General features: G+C 32.0%; 1 protein-coding gene across 1 annotated transcript; it reads right to left on the reverse strand.

The window, feature by feature from the left end:
• Nucleotides 1-1,054: 1,054 nt before the first annotated feature.
• Nucleotides 1,055-19,791, reverse strand: LOC132742831 (thrombospondin-2-like; the record flags this gene model as incomplete). The annotated part of the gene is made up of 13 exons (XM_060731328.1): nt 1,055-1,299; nt 4,372-4,485; nt 6,608-6,793; nt 7,556-7,621; nt 9,035-9,146; nt 9,512-9,648; nt 11,145-11,348; nt 11,747-11,892; nt 13,052-13,127; nt 14,095-14,265; nt 15,872-16,042; nt 19,072-19,116; nt 19,586-19,791. Coding segments are annotated over 13 exons (1,879 nt in total), but the record flags the coding sequence as incomplete, so codon positions are not given.
• Nucleotides 19,792-20,833: the final 1,042 nt, after the last annotated feature.

The following is a 20,833-nucleotide window of genomic DNA, read 5'->3' on the forward strand; positions in this document are numbered from 1 at the left end:
GCTGTAGGATTTAAGATATTTTGTCCGCCTATGGCGTTGAAATACCCGTAACAGTTGCCAAGGATACGCAACGACGTCATGTTGAAAAACGAGCTTTGATGGTCAACTTTGACGTCATGTGTACAAAAATCCAATCAGAAATATGGTCAATTTTTTGCATGCCAATTTTCAAGACGCTACTCGAAAGTTCGCAAAGTGTCGCGTTCTACCTTAAACTCATACATCAAACTGTTGCGGCGAGGCTATCAAATCAACAACAAATGTACATTGCTTATCTTTTCTCTATACTTATGTAGTTATGCATAACAAATTAACTTCAGTTTAATTTTCGTTAAGTCACTTTTATTAAAATAAAAAAAGAAATATTTGCTATAAGTGTTACTGTAAATAATGTTTTACACATCTATTTCTAAAAAAACATTAACGTTTTTGTAAGAGGGTGGCTCTCGATTATGTAATGATAACTTTTGGCCCACCCATTGTGTATATTTACTATGATGTATTTATGTATTATATTGTATCATTGTTGAAACAATACCAAAATGTTTAAGAGAGATTCTGAAGAAATATTAACGTTCATCTGACCAACTTACCTGTTGAATACAGCTAATATCATCTCTGTCATAAATCACGAAATTATTCCTTGTTTCAGTCAATGTATCTATCTTGTCATATAACACAATACCGTAAAACCGAAATTATGGTCCATATACGTGGACAAATAAATATCAAAGTTGAATATAGTTCTAATTGTGTTGTTTCCTATTTCATCAAACAAACATTGAAGCTGTCGCTTGTTATCTGTAAAACAACGAAAGAAAACCCTTAAATATCACACCGAGGGCTGTCTCAACGTAATACATGCAAGATCATGCAACAAATGATTGTTGATGAAATATTTACTTTTGATTCTATAAATTTACTCTTTGGTCATTAGATATATTCATTCTCCCGTTTTATTAACCATAGAAGAACAAAGTGGCAGCAATATTCTTTTGTTTCCGTAATTTACACTTACACTACACTTCTAGAAATTCTTCTTTGAACAGCCACATCAAATACTGTTAATTTGTACGTAGTAATGCTTCAGTTCTATATTATTGAACAAACCTATAATGTTATAATATCCAGATTTTCTATATCCACTTTCCCAGACATCTTGGCATGAATCAAACACTTTGTTGACACAATCAGTTTCGTCTGTGCCGTCTTCACAATGTTGATACTCGTCACAAATTAACCTTAGAGGTATACATCTTCCAAAGTCACAATGAAAGGCGAGGTTAGGTTGACATGTATCTATATAAAATAAAGGGAAACGTACGTATTCTATAGCATTCTTTCTGCACTATGATAAAAGGTCACAGCAGTAAACTATTGTCAAATATTCGGACTGGTAAATGCTTTAATTCAACTGACTAGCTTTCCGTCGTCTAAATGCTTATCTAATTACAGTTAAATTATCACATTTTAACTTTTTTTGTTTCTAACATTAAGTTAAAATATAAAGCAAAAATATATAGAAAAAAAAGGAATGAGAATACAAGACTGCATCATTTTGTTATATAAAATTAAAGAGAAATAACGTAAATTAAGATAGAAAGAAATAAAGGAAGAAACTTTCAGCAAAATAGAAAAGAAGAGGAAATAACTGAAATGCGTATCATTCGGATAGTTCGACGATTTGAATATGAAGCATTTAGTGATTTGAGCTGATGTGAATATGCTTAAGAGAATCCTGCTTTTTCGGATGTATGTATGAACGGCTTCAAACAGTCTTCTGTTTGCATCATCACTAATGTTTGGGTCTCCATTTAATAACTTTTGGAGAGTTGCTGAACAAATAGTAGATATAGTGTTAAGAAAAAAGGCCCTGCTGTCAATATAGCGTTGACATTCAAAGAAAAAATGGTAATTACTTTCCACTATGCCACACTGACAAAGAGGAGATGGAGATATAGTTTGCTGATTTAGAGAACTATATTCAGTACGAAGTCGAGCATGATAGATCTGCCATTTTCTATCGCCTTCATAGAAATAAATCGGACAACTAGAGCTGCTTCGTCTCAAATGGGATTTGAAAGAGGATAGTGAACGTAAATGTTTTACTTCAGTTGGAAGGGCGTTCCATTTATTCAGAGCAGTTGGAAAAAAAGCATTTTGATAAAGAGTTGTTCGTCTTCGAATAGTCTGAATATTTGTAGCATTGCGTAGATCGTACCTTGAATATTCACCTACAGTAGGTGGAAGTAAAGAACACAAGTAATCTGGTGTTTAGCCATTTTTCATTTTATAAAGTAAGATAAGCATATGATTATTTCTTCGAGATTCTTAGGATTCCCAAGGAACTTCACTATGGAGTTGAACTAATGATACAAGTTTTGTAGCACCGCACACAATACGCGACGCTTCATTTTGAATTTTGTCAAGCTCAAGTTTCTCATATTGTGTGCACTTCAACAGATCTACGGTTAAGCTGAAACTTTAAATTCCTCATAATGTGTATCCTCTTCCAGGCTCGTTCGGTAATATATTTAATGTGAAAATGCCACGAGCAATCGTCTGAAAGGTTGAGGCCAAGATGTTTGTGACTGTTGACGGTTGTTATTTGTTGGCTATGCATAAGAAGTGAAGGATGAAAGGGTTTATTTCTTTGACGAGAGATAACCATAGATTCAGACTTCGATGGATTGAAAGTAACGAGCCATTTTTCAGCCAAAGCTGATATCTTGTCTATATCAGATTGAAGTGTTCCAGCAGCAGAAGCTTGGAGCCTTGGGGTACTCCAGCCTTAACTATCGACCAGTCTGATTGGACCCTAGGTAGGATAACCGCCTGGTGTCTCTTAGTAAGATAGTCAGAAAACAAGTTAAGTAGAAAACCGTCTACTCCAGCAGCTTTCAACTTAAAGAGAAGACCTTTGTGCCAGACTTTATCGAACGATTTACTTATATCAAAGAACACAGCTAGTACTTCTAATCCGTCATCTAATTAAAGCTTTACAGAATGTACAAGTACGTTAACTGGTTTACCGTTGAGTCACCTGGTCTGAAGCTTGACTGTACGGAAGAAAGGAAGTTATTATCTTGAAGAAAATTAAATAGATACTTAAATATAATACGTTCAAAAACATTTTCTACGCCGCACAACAAGGAAATCAGACGATAGTTATTTGGAACAGATGGAACACGCTGATTAGCGGGGCGATGTTTTATTTAATAAACTTCAACCCGCGCCCTCGCTAATTAGCATGTTTTCGCTCTTCTCGACTTTTCGCTTGGCGGGGTCGCGGTGCAAAAACACGAATGGCATAAATCAGCCAACATATCTTTTCACTATATATTAGGTTTTTTTTTTATGGGTCATAATTTAATTTGAAATATCTAATAAATCTTATCATGAGAAACTGAGAAAAGTCAAAATATATATAACAAACCACAGTTTTGTTCGTCTGATCCGTCTGCACAGTGTGGAATCGCATCGCAGCGCTGTGTCAAGGAAATGCATGGTCCATTACCGCATTGATATTCCGTAAAATCCGAACACTGTTCAAAATCTATATGTATGTAAAATAATGTGACAATAATTAACAATAAAAACGAATCAATATAATTAATTATACAATACATGTTTCAGCTAACACACAATACAATTTAAAGGTACACTTGTATATACTTGAATTGCTGTGAACTGTTACTATAAAGACTGTTACTATTTTAAGATTATTTGTTCGTATTTTACAGAAAATAATTGGTAAAAAATAAGCTTATTATTTACATTGTTTATCTATATAAGTGATAATGAACGTATCAAGTAAATGAAATTTCCATTCGTTTGTATATGACTCATAAAGCTGCATGCCTCCAGTTCGAAAATAACAAAAAATATGAGAAAAATGAACTAAGATTTTAAGAAACTTTCACAATCCAAGTAAAGATTTACATATGCAATGAATGGCTGATTTTGAAGTATTTATCACGTGACTAAGGCAGTAAGGGCTATTTTTTTGGGCATATTTTGAACTCTATATGGTAATTAACGTAGATTGAAAGTGCGGTTTGCAATGTGGAAATTTCTTTCTTTGCTCGCTTGAGAATGTAGTAATATCAGCTTATTAGCTAGTTTATAATATATGCACATTGCGCATGCTCAATAAACATGTCTAGCCAGTACCTCGATGTTAGGGATTTTAGGAGAATAAATTTACATCTTGTGGAGTATACACGTTTTTGTGTTATATCACTATTTTGTAAAGTCTACTTGATTATTTTAACTCCCAACAACAAAACAGAGAATATTTTACTTTTAAATCCATTTTTAAAATTTTATGAAAATCTGAGTGCATGCTGCTTTAAACACAAGACAACATACCGCAATTTTCATCAGACCCGTCGATACAATCTTTCTTGAAGTTACAAACTTGACTGATATGTATACAGTCACCATCGTCACATTGGAACTGATGTTTAGAGCAAGTATTACCTTCTGAAATTTATTGAAAACTAGTAGATGCAAGTATCTGCCATAATAGGATAACGCTTTGATTGTCCAGCAAAATCACAGGTTATCGGCCCTACCCCCAGGGTACCACCCCCAGGACCCGCTATACTACCTACACTATTTAGTATCAGTAATATATTTTGGATAGAATTGTTTGATTTTGTTTTGACATGTATTTTGAATGGGTTGAAGTATATTTGCGTAGTATAGCGGGTCCTGGGGGTGGTACCCTTGTCCCACTTCGATAACCTGTGAGCAAAATTAGTTTTTACGTGGCATCATATTCATTTTATTGCTTCCAAATTAAACTTAATTAGCAATTGATTTTTAAAGATAAACAATTATAATGGTGATGGATGACGAAAATGACTAGCATAATATATAAAAACTACATTTCTTATATTTATTTATAAAAAGACTGCCCTACCCTTTGTACCGATATATTCCGATCAACATTTATAGAAAATTCTGGAAACAAAGTGATCCCTCGGAAGCATTAATCACAACAAAATAACATAAGAATTTCAGACTCGGTTTGATTGAGTCTGTACATAAGGGACAATGTATAAGTGCAACATCCCTCACGCCCCCTAGCACCGGCCTGAGCGGTACTCAATTCGAGCGGTACTCAAGTCTCAACACTTTATAGTGTTGGCATCAATGATCCCGAAGGACCAGAAAATATAACAACACTGAAGTGAAGTACGGGGCAACTTTTAACGGCTGCCACACGGCACTTGACACCTGCTGTTGTGAAGTACAAAATTCTTGAAACAAAGTGATCCCTCGGAAGCATTAATTACAACAAAATAACATAAGAATTGCAGACTCGGTTTGATTGAGTCTGTACATGAGGGACAATGTATAAGTGCAACATCCCTCACGCCCCCTAGCACCGGCTTGAGTGGTACTCAATTCGAGCGGTACTCAATTCTCAACACTTTATAGAGTTGGCATCAATGATCCCGAAGGACCAGAAAATATAACAACACTGAAATGAAGTACGGGGCAACTTTTTACGGCTGCCACACGGCACTTGATACCTGTTGTTGTGAAGTACAAAATTCTGGAAACAAAGTGATCCCTCGGATACATTAATTACAACAAAATAACATAAGAATTGCAGACTCGGTTTGATTGAGTCTGTACATGAGGGACAATGTATAAGTGCAACATCCCTCACGCCCCCTAGCACCGGCTTGAGCAGTACTCCATTCGAGCGGTACTCAATTCTCAACACTTTATAGTGTTGGCATCAATGATCCCGAAGGACCAGAAAATATAGAAGTTTTCATGAGTCAAGTGGTTTATTTATTATTATTTGTGCATAGTAAAATACAATCTAACATAATTATGGCACAATGAAAACTTATTTTAACTTTAACCTTTGCATTTACTATTTACACTTGGATGAGCATCATGTCACTTAAAATCATGAATTTGACGCTGTACCCTCTTTGATTATTTTACGTGTATCTATTCAATTTTCTTGTTTTCTCTTTAAATTTGATTAATTAAAAATTATATATTTGCATTATTCTTAAAACTTATTTTTCTCGTGAACATGTATACATTTTTATTGTCTCAATAGCCTATAATGAGCTTCTTTTGCATAGATAACGAAAATCGATCGTCGTATTTTGTTATTATATACCATTATTAATGAAAAGTCAATATTGACAATAATGTCTCTAATGATCACACTAACATGAAATCGAAACAAAAATATGAGTAAAATAAAAGATAACCATCAGTCGATCTAGACAAAGAAATGCATAGTAAAATGTTTAACATTATGACTGTTCATGTTGGTCCCATGCGTTCAAATATATATTTGTTTTAGTTTAATACTTTAAGAAACTTCTTGTAGGACACGTTCAAACATGCATGTGATTGACTTTATTCATCAATACTTAAAAAGCACAGATGTTGCTCTGACGCACACATAAACCGGTTAAGTCAGACAGTTCTATTTTACGTTCAAGTAATCATGCAAGGATTGCTTAGAAATTTGGAACCATACACTGGTGATATTATAAAAAATGCTGAAGAGCGCTTTGTAATACTAAATATTTACTTACTATATGCATAGATACAAGTGACATACCCATTTTGTTTTCAGTACATTCTAACTCATCTGAAGCATCAAAACAGTCTATAACTCCATCACATGTGGCAATTACAGAAATATATTCATTTGAGTTGCATCTAAAGAAAGATCCAATTTCAAATGGCTCGTCATTAAATCGTCCTGATTTTTTTGTTCCGAAATCAATGTCTATCATTGGATGAACTGATGTAAAAAACCAACAACAACATAAGTTAAAAAACATCAACCCTATGTTTTGATTAGATAAATAATATGCTTGTTTTCTGTTGTTTTGTTTTTGTTTTTTTTTAAACCTGTTTCAAACGGAATAAGTATTTTAAAGAAAGAGAGACTGTTTCAAAATGTTCAACAGGGTAGGAAGGAAATAGACAATAATTAAGAAAGGAAAATACCGACGCCCCTATAGAACGCCTAAAACACCGAAATTAAAAATCTTCTAGGCTCGGTTTCTCGGAGTCACAACCAATGACTGCAAATGCATGTAACAAAATAACTTACGCAAAACATCTAGCAATCTCGATATTTTTCTCTCTCTACATGTTACAAGTACCTGTTAATTATTCCAGGAAAAGTTCTCTATTTTATTACTATGATAAGTTGTATCTACCTTCATCTTCCTAACAATAGATAAAGTCTACAAAGTTTGCTCCTATGGCCCTGCGTATGCTTGAAAATTACCTACATAACGGGCATAAGTGCTTTACGTTATCATTTTTGATAAGTTGCTATTTATCTATCATCTATAATTTCTCTATGAAATTTCTGTATTAAAAATTTAACTAATCATAATCTCAAATTATATGCTGTAGAACATACATAATGATACGAAATATTGCATTAAAACAGAAACATATTAATTACCAGAAAAAATGCAACCAATTTCGTCTAAGTTGTCGTCACACTCAATTCTTCTGTTGCATCTTAAAGAATTTGGGAGGAGTTTACCATCATCGCACATGAAATGGTTGTTTTTAGTAATGAGGGTTGTGTCATCAGTGTTTACTTCATCTTCTGGAAAAATAAGAAAACATATGAAATATTAAATAATGTATGAAACAATACATGTAGTTTTGATTAACTTAATCATCTTGGGATTTTCATTCATTGGATAAACTGAAATGACGATAACAACGAAAGAGACCTCATTAATATTAAGTCCTTTAACTCGTTAAAAAAACTGAATAAACAATATAACAAAAAAATAAATAAATAAAAACGTTCACAAGAGACTTTCCATTTTTGTTACAAAAAGCTTTTTTGTCAATGAGCGTCCGTATAAACCTTAAATGTGCTTTTTCGACTGGCCGTGATGAGGCGTTTATGATTTGAGGAGGATTTTTTTAATTTTCATATATTCCATTAGGGTCAAGGACAATTTAAGTGCAGGTTCATACTTGAGTGACATCACATAAAAGTTTCATCTAAAGAGCTGTAATTTCCAAATCAATTTATCAATGACAACTTATCGGTTTTATCCTAGGTGATAATAGTCCAAATATAAATCTATAATATGAGTCTTTATTAATAAAATAATTACAGCAAGTTTATCAAAATCAAATTGTTGAAGGACAATTTAAGGAATTAACCATTGAAAGTCAAGTTCATTTCTGTCTCAAGATCAAATTCCTATATTAGAAAGTACACATTATGAGAATTATTCCTGTCAAAGTTTGGTAAAATTGGTTTAGTGGTTTAAAAGAGGAAGCACACAAAGACCATCAGAGAACCAGACGTCCGCCTGACTGACAGCCTCAAACATCATATCTCTTACCATTTTCAGGGGTTACACACATATTCAACGAGTTGAAGTAAATTCAAGGATATTTGTCACCTTCAAGCTGGCAAGGCTCCCATTGTTCAACATCATTTGATACCTCTACAAAACACCAATTGAAACCAAAATTGGAAGGATCTCGACAATAGTTCAAGGATGTATCTATGTCGGTATTTGAACTAAAAAGAATTTTATTATTAATTTTGTCCCAGCTTCTACATGGTTTTCCAGTTATTGTTGTATTTCTTTTTCCAGTAGACTCTATGTGTTTCATACAAATACGTTTAGTTTTGATATCTGTAAATAATCAAGAAAATAAAAGAAAATTATTTGATGCGACCCATGAAATATAATATTTAAGTAAAACAAGTTAAGTAATCGAGATATATCAAATTAAAATTGTCATTTTTCAGTTGGAAGCTGGTTAATGTAAATTTATATTGGAACATAAAACACATATTAGACAACAAATATATCTTTACATATTCAAGATAACAAGTGAATATCCATATGTAAGTTCAAAGAGTAAAAATCTATTTGTAGTAAATCAATATCTTTTTAATGCAGTGTTCAGAGAATAGAGTGAAAGCATTTTTAAAGTAAGCCGTAAAATAACGTTTTATTTTAGCGTATTATATACACAATTCTACCTTTTAATAAACATGGCTCCCATCGTGTATTAGATTCTGTTGTGAAGCACCAGAAATTACCGGTTTCCCCAGGGTCTCTGCAATAATTAGCTGCATCAGATATACCTTCTCCCTGCGTAATAAACAGTATACGTTTAGATTTGAATCTTAAGTCGGCAATTGACACCTTTTCAAATTCAAATGCAATATCTATATTTTTATAAACGGTATGAAATTATAAAGCTTTAAATATTGTCAATTACCAAAATAAGATTAGAATAAGCATATTCCATGCATAACACAACACATTGAGACAAATAAATCTTAAACAAGTTATTGCTACATGTGTTAGGAATTTAAACCACCTTGTTCCAATAAGTCTATTGTGCATCATTTTTACAATACAGAGTATCCAATGTTAAACATAAGTATATATAACATATTTGAATGACGTAAGGATTATTATACATGTATCATAAATTTCTGAATTAAACCCACTTTAAAGATGGTGCCATCAAAATTATGAACATATGGAATATTTCGGTCCCATCTTTGACACACTTTTCCTGAGAATGTTTTGCTGAGATTACCCATGTACTTTTCGTATGTAATATTCGAATCAGTCTTTGCAGGCACTAAAAATGTAACATTTTGTTAATACGTCAAACAAATTTTTGTAAATATGAGAAACCTTTGAAAAATACTAGAACCTGATTTAAATGCCAGTGGCATAAAAGTAAAAATACAGAATTATAACTTGTAAAGTTTTTTTTTCCCCTAGAAATTTTTAAATGTGTATGCTTTAATGCTGATATCAAGGGAGTAATCGACACCTTAAGTATTAACTGAAGTTTTTTCTTACTTTAAAGTTTTATAGCTATTTACTAACTAGTGTAGATTAAGGTAAGAGATCGACAAGGTCACTATGGAGTTTGGACAAAATGTTCTTGTGACAAAGCATCGATATAAAGTGACTAAAACAATAACAGTTATATATAAATTTTCAAAGCAGCTTATTTGAAAGCACATAAAGAGACAACTATATTTTGTAATTGTTTCAATAAACTTCACATATAGCGAACACGGTTATAGCGAACTTCCGGTTATAAGGAACAAAATTTTTTGGCCCGAATTTTACCCTTCTTTATTTAATGTAAAAAATAACGGTTACAGCGAACACGGTTATAAGGAATTATCGCTTATAAGGAACTCATTTTTTAGTCCCAATGCCATAAAAAGTACAGAAAATTACACTTTTATAACGAACTCCAAAATATCGGCTATCCGTAAACAGATCACGCATTTTCTACTTTCGTTTTCATCGGCACAGATTAAAACTTGTAGCGGATATATTAGGAACAAATAATGACGATGACAGTCAATCATCCGAAAACGAGATCTATTTAGATGATCTGCCGGTTGTGTCAAAAAAATGCAGCTATTGATTAGATTAGGTCATACTTCGAGTCTAATGCACATGTTGAAGAAACAGTTTTTAAAATTTTATTGGATATTGAATTTAACCTTAAGAGTTGTAAACATTCCCAAACTAAAATTAGCGACTTCTTCAAAGCAAAGTGATTATGTTTATGCATGATACTGTATTGTTAATAAATAACAAAATTGCATATATGGTACATATCATATAATTATCTGATAGATATATTTATACATAAAAATTATATTAAAAAGAAACAGCATGGCAATTATTCCTTTTTTTTTATTGAATCAATATAAGGGAGACAACAATGACGAACCAAAAAGTCATTTCTCTTAAAAAAATGTTTTTTTCAAAATGGAGGACGATGGTTAACAATTAGTTCGTTATATGTAAAACTGTTCGCTATAAAAACTTCTGATACAAGGAACTAATTCGCTAAATGCTTACAAGGAACTCCGGATATAAGGAACAGATTTTGAATGTCCCAATGATTTCGTTATAAGCGGAGTTTACTGTAGATCATAATCTAAGGAGTCCAATCACTGACCATACAAATACATTTTTAAATGATCGGATAGAATATAAACACCATTCACTATTTAGTTAAAAATTCTAATTCTAATAATGGTAACCATTTAAAAACTTTATTCTCCAGATAATTTACATAAAAATGTCAATTGTAGCACTTACAATTGATACTACATTCCTCCCACACATTGTCGGATTGCTTGCATGCAATTTTCTCTAAGCCGTCTTTGTATCGGCATGACATGTTAATGCACCGTGCACCAGTTACTGTAACACTGATATTCCCGGAATATTCTCGAGCCGGTATCTGCTCGGGGACCGTAACACGCTCAGTATCAGCAAAGATAAGTAAAGACTTAATTGGAACTGCAATATAGTCATTTATTTCTATTCAATTTGTTTGCAAAATATCAAATTTTAAGATTAATGCTTGTTTTGCACAATCCTTAGGTTTTTAATTACGGAGGGAGTTGTAAAAAGCATTTCTTACTCGGTCAGTCTGCAAAATTTAGTTTCATGTAATTTATAATAAAAATAAAAAGATTTTAAATAGAATACTGATAAAGGGAAGATGTTTTTATATGAATTTGATGTGTAAGCTATTTACAAGAAGTTAGATGACTAAAGTTTATTAGCTACAATTGCAACAACTATGTTATTTCGTATAATGAGTAAAACAACCTTATAGATGCAAACACAAACAAGTGATAACTGATTTGTTTCGATTGATAAAAAAATAAGTATTAATTTTACATTTGACTTACCGCTGTCTGTAACTTCTTGTTTACTTTCACACATAACATATTCTGCCAATTTATGACTACAGTCTTCACGTTCCCATGTATTGTTTTCATAGAAAAGCTTGAAGTTCATCCGGCTACACTTTCCCGTTGTCATTATCTTCAAGTTCCTTGTAAAATAAGAAACATAAATATCTGACTGCCGTAGCCACGTTTAAAGACAAAAATTGTTCATTAATAAATTATTTTCATTCCAGTATTAGAACAATTTGTCCTGAAAATGATTACGGATTTAAAACACAAATACATTACGTTCGCGCAAATACATTGCAAAACATTAATTGTGAACAGTTAACATTTGAGTAGCATGATAAAACAATAAAAAGAAGATATAACAATTACTATTAAACTCGAGAACACTTTTTGTATTTTCTGACGCAGTCAGGAAATACAATGCTGACATTAAATCTCTGGCACAGAATTTCACGACACACCTAACAACAAGTAGTTCTCAAAACAGTTTAAAACTAGCGATGTTACAGAAAGAAATATTTTTATTTTATTACAAGTATCCAACAAATTACAACGCATTCAAAGTTTAAAAGTAGCGCTGACTTATAGAATTGACAATAAATGCACAATCACAAATTACGCGGATGAATATCATTTTAATCAATGAAAATGCTATTTTAGCGATGTCAATTACCGAATGCTTCATAGCGTAGTACACAAATAAATCTGACTGTCGAGTAGTGAAATATATACATGTCGGACTGTTTTGGCGAGAAGATTTTCGCTAAATTATTTACATCAGTGTTAAACAACAGGTTTATCGTGAACAAAATAATCAAAACTAATAATTTTAAAGATTACAAACCCGAAATGGAAATACTAAATTCAGAATTGATTGATTTTATTCAGGCTTTCTTCGTGTAACTTCCCCGTGGTACAGGGGTAACGCGCTCGTTTAGGGTGTGAGAGGACATGGGTTCAAATCCCAGCAATTATTTTTTAAGTGTCTTTTTTAAGAAAGTAGACACGATATGCAATGCTAATGTGTGGCTGTCATAAAAAATGAACATAAATTATTTTTTTGATGCAACTCTAGTCATGCAAAATCCCGTATGTATCAAACTCAAACTGTTATAGTAAAAAATCTAAACGCAGTCGCTGCATCTCGGTGCCCTGTAAGATGAATTAATTTATAGTATATTAAAATAAACTTATACAGGAAAATACAAACAGAAGTACTGTACAATACGATTTAGATTGCAAAGATTGAAAATACCACAGAGCTTTCAGCCCTTTGATTTACAAATGATAACATACCATGCTGTAAAGATTGGAATGTTTCCATTTTCCCATACTGCTTTTTCATTACCAGACATTGATCCGATGGATAATCCTAAAAATTACAACAGTCAGTACTTTAATAAATTCCTGGAAATCAAGTTGTATAACTACATCAATATATTTACAAGCATAGTTTTCATCGGATTAAGGGTCATTAGTGAGTAAGTAAACAGTAACTTGACGTCTCGTTGAATTTTCATAAGGATATGGTGCGTATTATTATTGTTATACATGACACGAGCATATAAAACTTTTAATTTATAAGAGAAAGATTATGAAGTACCAACCTGGGCATCTGACAATAAAGTATAACGTAACATTTGTATACGGGAGCATCATAATAAACATGTATGATCAAAGTATCTTTAAAAAAGTCCTCAATACTTTATTTCATTAATATATAGAACAGTGGTGACTAGACCTAATTCATCAGATAGAACAGCTTTGTATAGAGATAATTCCCGATTTTGAAACGAACAAAAAACAACACCCCCCCAACACACACACACAACCAAAAACCTGATACCGATATGGACGTAATATTCAGCATTGAAATACGACGATGGGGGTACGTCTATGTTTCTCCTTTCACGTAACAAATACTTGATAAACCGCATTTCGGACAACGACGTCATGGAAACCAACGACATGTTCCTCGCCCAGCATTCTAGTCGTGCCTGATTCCAGTTTGTTACTTTCGATATTATACTATAGCACTTCTTAAACCTCTTTGAACACACTACGAAAAAGCAAAATAAAAAAAAACAACAAAATCCAAATAGAATATGATAAAACCATAAATATATCAAGAAAATTTAAATGAACATAAAAGACATGAATTTGAAAATACAAATGGCAGAACAGGCATCATAAACTTTGAATTACCTTTCGTGAAAAGAAATATTCCTCTATGCATATTGCATCTGTTGGATCTACATTTTCATTTCCAGAATTTGGAAGGAACATAATGTAAGCTTTTCAAAACAAGGACCAAAAGAGCATATTACGGTATAATTTACCTAGACAGTTTCCCATGCCAATACAAGGTCGACTTTCAACAACTTCTTCACAATTATTTATGGTTCTTATTGATTTCGAGACCTTACATTTTCGTCTTCTTGTCACTAATCCATCGCCACATTCAGCTGAACATTGACTCCACTCAGACCAATGACTGAGGCCATTAATATCTACACGTTTAATACAAAACAATATATTTTAGAAAATGACAAAGCACAAATAGAAATAAAGTCGAACATTTGAGAATATCTTAATATAACGTATAACTAAATAACTAAAGAATAATACTATTTCAAATATAAGACGTAACAAGCAATCATCAAAATATAAGATGGACTTTTCAAACCTGACTTATTTCTTGAACGGATGTTAGGATCCACAAACTCGGAATAAACTGTAAAAAAATGCAAGAAAGATTATCAGGATTATGCTTACTTTAGTGTAAATTCTAAATCATGACCACCTTTAATGATGCTGTATTTACATCATGTTTGACTGATTTGTATTGTCGAGACATTCTTTATTAGTTGATTTTAGGTAAGATAAAATATTACGCTCCCTTAGCAAATGTCAACAACTAAAACAAAACTAAACATTTAGATTAAAATATATTGTATAATTATTGATCATTCAGATTTATAAAATTAAATTATGAATATGATTTGGAATATTTTTTTCCGAATAGACAATTAGAGGAGCTTTACTGAGATCCTAAAGCGTTCAACTTTTTAAAAAATATGCTCAGAATTAAAAAAAATCAAAATCTAGTGATATTCTGAGCAATCTTTTAAACGCTTTTCATGTTTAGCCATTTATTTCAGCGCATGAATAGGTATTTTGAAAAACGGAGTGAGGAAATGAACTTAAGATTTTGCGCACAAGTTGTTTAGAGACCAAGCATCAAATGGTATAAAATCTCGGGGAAGTCGATCCCCATAATGTAAAAACACCTCAGTCGAGTCCCTTTTTTTAAAACGTTTAAAACTAATAAAAACAAATGTCAAGTGTCGTGTGAAAGCTGTAAAAAAGTTGCCCAATACTTCACTTCACCGTTATTATATTTTCTGGTACATCGGGATTATTGATTGAAGCACGTTAATTAGTGCTGAAAATTTAATACAGTTAAAGCCGGTGCTAGGGGGCGTGGCAAATGTTGCACTTTTACATTATCTTTTATGAACAGACTCAATCAAACAAATCTGCAATTTTCATAAAATGCTGTTGTTATTGCAACTGATGGATCAACCTTTTTCCAGAGGTTTTGTTATATGTTTTATTTCATATGATTAAACATTGTATATTAGTGACATATATTACAATTTATTAATTAATATATTAAAGAGACATTATGCTCATATTTTCATCGTCAAGTTGAGCTGAATTGACTTTATATTTCTAAAGATTGACTGTCAAAATGGTGTTATTGGAAAATGTTCAGGATAAAATTATAAATCTGCCTAAAATTTAAAAAGACTGCCCCACTCTTTTTATAAACTAAGCGTTATACGTAAATTCTAACGGATATTAACAGAAATTTCATTTGGATTTGTGTGTTATCTACTGTTAATTTGAACTTAATTATTAAATTAAAAGGGTTTATGGCAAAATGAAAACATATTTTGATCTTCGCCCGTTTACTCACTATATACCCCTGGATGGGCATAATGTCACTTTAATTGAGTTCAAAATTAAAGCTTTTTGTCTAAATTAGATACGATAGAAACAAAATTAATAAGTTCACCCTAGAAGTACAAGTTGGAAGAACGAACAAATAACCTTCACAATTGGCACCGACAGGCGAACACTGTCTTCCAGAAGTATTTCTTCCAGGGCATTTCTGCCCGCTAAATTTCTCCTCGGGATTGTTACAAAGTCTATGTCTGTATTGTTGACCATCACAGTAGCATTCATTTGACCACGGGGACCAATGGCTCCACTCGCCATGGACTAAGCAATAAACAAAATAGCATGACTATATAATAATCCATCTTCGTATTTTTTATTTATATTATTATAAATACAAGTTGCTTGCTGGATATAAGGGAGTATATAACCAATATTTATGTCAGCAAGGCTATACATTGTATTTTATCATATATCCCGTTAGTAACTTGTATAAAGAATTTATAATAACGCAAATAGTTGTTGAAAACCCAGCACCTTTAGAATATTTTTCATAGAAGCGCGGGAAAAGGCACACTGAAATAAGATTACGTAAGTAAGTAAGTAAGTAAGTAAAGGCTTTATTTATCGAGGCTACACATTTGGTTTCCCAATCTTCCATGTGGGCCTCTATGAAACGTAATTTACAACATATACAACTACAATATTACAAAAATAATTGCAACAACATTGTGTTACAATGTACATTGAAATTGTCAGAACAAGAAATACATGTTATATGTATATGTTATATACAAATATATACAGTCCATTGATAGCATAATACATGTCAAAGAAGTACATATCAAATGAAATACGTTTTAGGTGGTACATCAAATGATTAGATTCTAATTTTGTTATAAAATGATTAATTTAATGATGAGAAATGCCAGGATAGATATGAAGCTTGAAATTCCTGAACTGTTTTAGATTTTCTTATGTTAAGAGGGATATTATTCCATAATTTAGGGCCAGAGTATACTAGGGATTTTCTGAAAAATTCTTTCTTAGGTCGTGGAACAGCTAGGTCTGAACTATTTGTAGATCTTAAGTTGCGCTCATGTTTTTGGTAAACAAATTGGAATTTACTTTGCATGTATTGTGGATATGGTATGTCATTGATAGATTTAAACATTATAATTGCATTTTTGTATTTCATTCTTTCATCAAATCTCATCCAATTTAGTTCTTTAAACAAATCACTGGAGGGTATATCGTAACTTTTATCTAGAATTATTCTTGCTGCTCTTTTTTGAAATTTTATGATATCATTGATCAGATCATTGCTGCAATTGCCTTTTAATATAGATTCATTGGCTTTACTTAGTGCTGAAATATTTCCTGATTTTTTAAATACGTTTGAAAAGAAAGTATTGAATATTTCTGCTGTTTCTTTTGGGTCGGAGACTGGATTTCCATTGTCATCATTTATATAGTTTGTTTGGAAGTTTTCAGTTTTGCCAGATAGTACTTTTAGGTTCTTCCATAACTTTTTAGGATTTTTATTTTGTGAATTTATTTCTTGATTAAAGAAGTCTTTTTTTGATTGATGGGATAGTATTTTAACTTGTGATCTCCAGTATTTAAATTTTCCTGTTTTATTTTTCTTTGTTTCGCATAATTTCTCATATGAATAGCACTGGCTATTTCATCTGTGAACCATTCATTCTGGTTTTTGTGTTTTACCCGTTTTTGTCTATATGGTGCATGTGAATCAAGAACTTTTAAAAATAAGTCATAAAAAGTGTCAAGAGCATCATCTGATTCAGTAAAAACATCAATCAATGTCCATGGTTGATTACTTAGATCAGTTAAAAAATGTTCTGCATTAAATTGCTTTAAATATCTATAATTGATAGTAAGGTGTAATAGGCCTTTCTTGATTTTTGACTTAGTTTTACGGGTAAAAACAATGGGGAAATGGTCACTTATTGAAAGAATTGGGACCTTCATATTACATATATTTTGAGGCTGATTTGTGAAGAGATGGTCAATGATAGTTGAGGATGTTGGTGTGACTCTAGTAGGTTGTGTTATTAGTTGATTTAAATTGAATGTACTGATTGTATTATTCCATTTTGAATTAACTGAAATAGAGTTAATAAAATTGTAGTTGAAGTCGCCAAAGAAAATGATTTCATTGATTTCAACGTATAAGGTTTCTAATATGTTTTCAATTTCTTCAATCCATGAATTAAGTGATGAATGGGGCCTAAAAATATATCCTACAATAAAAGGTTTTTGTCTGTCAAGCTTCATTTCTATCCATATTGCTTCAATATCACTTGAATTAAGGTCTGTTCTACTCTCACAATGTAAGTTTGATTTTACATATAAAACTATTCCTCCCCCATTTGATTGTCTGTCATGCCTGAAAAGTTGATAATTTTTTTAATTAATTTCATTGTTTGAGAAAGCATCACTGAGAAAGGTTTCTTGGTAATCCAAGAATGTCAATATCCGGGAGATTATCAATTAGAAACTGAATTTCACTGAATTTTGGATATAAATAATGTATATTGAGATGCAGAAAGTTAAGTCCATTTTTGTCTAATTTTAAGTCTTGGAGTTTTATGTCTTGATGTGATGAGTCCAAATTGTTCTTACTTATTTTAAGAGGAAATTTATTTTCTTGACTATTTTCATTTTCTAGACGAGTATGTAAAAATGTAGAATCATTAAGAGCTTCGAAATGGAGTTTATCACCGATTCCACTTTGTACAGTACAGTTAGGATGGTGCATGATGCACTGGTGTCCATGGATATGGCATCTGCATCCATATTGGCATCCTTCTGTTGAAATTAAAATCATAAGCTATTTTTGAATTCATTTATCGTACTCTTTTTTATGAGGAAAGGTTGACAATAGGGTAATACTGTAGTGCTTTGTAACAACTGCAAAATGTGTCTGTATAATAGTATTGTTAAAAAATTATTTTATATTCTTCCTGTTATTTGATTCCATTTCTTTCAGTATTGAAGAATAAATATTGCTCCAGTCGTTCCCGTATGGAACGAGATGTTGCACTTTTCATTATTGCAAATGAACAATAATACGAAGGATTTCCTTTTTCCTTTTTAATTATTATTCACTTTTTCACATTTACCCTTTTCAATCTCTTGACGGTAGAGTCGTTGTAATGCATTTTTCTGGATAATGTTTGAGAAGAAAATAATCATGTAACGATAAAAATTCTCAAATCATGTTGTTTTATGATATTGCATTTGTCAAAGTGACTATTCTTTAGTAATATAATATTCTACAGTCGATTTTGGTACTATGATCAGTTTAGATTTTTATCTGTATATCTTACCTTTATTTGGTTTATATATCTCTTTCTTAGAATCATATTCTTGTCCTAGAAATAAAAGCTTATCAATATAAAAACAATAGGTACACGTCTTATTATAATAATGCTGACTTAATTTTGTATATAGTACAATAGTACTAGATAAAACTGTGAGTAAATATCTAACATGCACTTATATAATACATATAGAATTTAAACTTGAAATTAAGTTAACAAGATGGTAGTCTCAAAATCATTGTTTAATATATTAGTTTAGATGAATAAAATTCGGAGGGCATACAAAAAAGTTGTTTTCACTCTGTTAATGGAAAATGATATAAAGAATATATTGCCGATAACATAGGAATAACAGAATAACAAGTCATTTATTTGACAAAGTTTTTGCTATTTGGTAAAATAATTGTTACAGAACTTTGTATTTACAGAACCTTTTGAATATTCTTTTAGCATTATATATCTACAAATAGAATAATCATACGCTATTGATAACTTCTTTCAAGTTATAGCAAATGCATACCTTCTCTAGAATATACTTTCACTTCGCATAAAGTAAGATCAACAAGACTAAGAAGCTGTTCCAGTAAGATATATCTTGTTGTTACATCGTTCAGTTGTATTGTTCTACTTGGTGTAATCTCTCCGTAAATAAATGCCACCTTTTCCAGTTCCCACACTGTTAGTCCAGTTGAAATTACAATGTGGTTAAATTCTTTAATGTATAAGCTGTAATAAAAGCCAGTATCTAACCAAAATTTTTGTAATATTTGAATTTTATATGCTGTGTCAAAATAAGTGGTCAGTAGTACAACTAATTCGACATGTCGAAGAAATCTTGAGATAATGTTTGGATGGGCGATACACCTTATACAGCGCATTTGGACAATGTCGGTACATGTGAGAATTCGCAGTTCAAACGACTTTTTTTTGAAAAATGATGAATTTTCCGAGGATTTAATGACATTTGAATGTACGGACGGACAAAAACAAGAGCACGATGAAAATCTGTTAAATGTGCTGTTACGGGCTAGAGAAAAAGATATAAAATTTAATCTACACAAATGCATAATAGGTGCAATCGAGGCCAAATACTTTGGTAATTTACTGAGCTCAGACGGAATGAAATTGACCACGACAAAGCTTCAGCAGTTATAGGTATGAAGCCTCCTCAGAGCTGAGCTAAAACCTGTTTGGCATGATGTCATATATGGCCAACTGTCACAAATAATTAGTCCTATGCGGTACCTGCTATACAATTTATACGGGACGTCCACGTCCCCGAGCATCGACTTAAGCAAAATTCAACATTTAAACATGGAAACGGTGAAATTTAGATTTTAGAAACACCCGCAGATGTGTTCATACAGCGGTAATCATGGAACCATCAATGTGACACGTAAGTGACATTCTATGAAAAGCGGCGTAGGGTCCCCATGCATGTGCCCTTAACGAGAAAACAATTGCAAAACTAAACAAAATGGAATTTCGAGAGGGGATCAGAGGTTATGAAGGCTGCATATCATCGATAAGACGTCAAAAAGACCAATTAAAAAAGCAGGCAACATACACTAAGGGTGATTCACATTATTCAAGTTGGAATATTGAAATCACCAAACTGGACCAATTTAAACAAGAGCCATGTAAACATGGCCATCCACCGCCGAATGTGTTTGCTCATTGAAGAATGTATATATAGTATATAATATCTATGATTATAGTAGAGCAGAATAATTCAATTTTAAGAGGTTTTTTGGTAACCCCAGTTTAA

This window comes from Ruditapes philippinarum, unplaced genomic scaffold (assembly GCF_026571515.1).
Source record: "Ruditapes philippinarum isolate M1 unplaced genomic scaffold, ASM2657151v2 ctg10257_1_1_1_1, whole genome shotgun sequence".
NCBI lineage: Eukaryota > Metazoa > Mollusca > Bivalvia > Venerida > Veneridae > Ruditapes > Ruditapes philippinarum.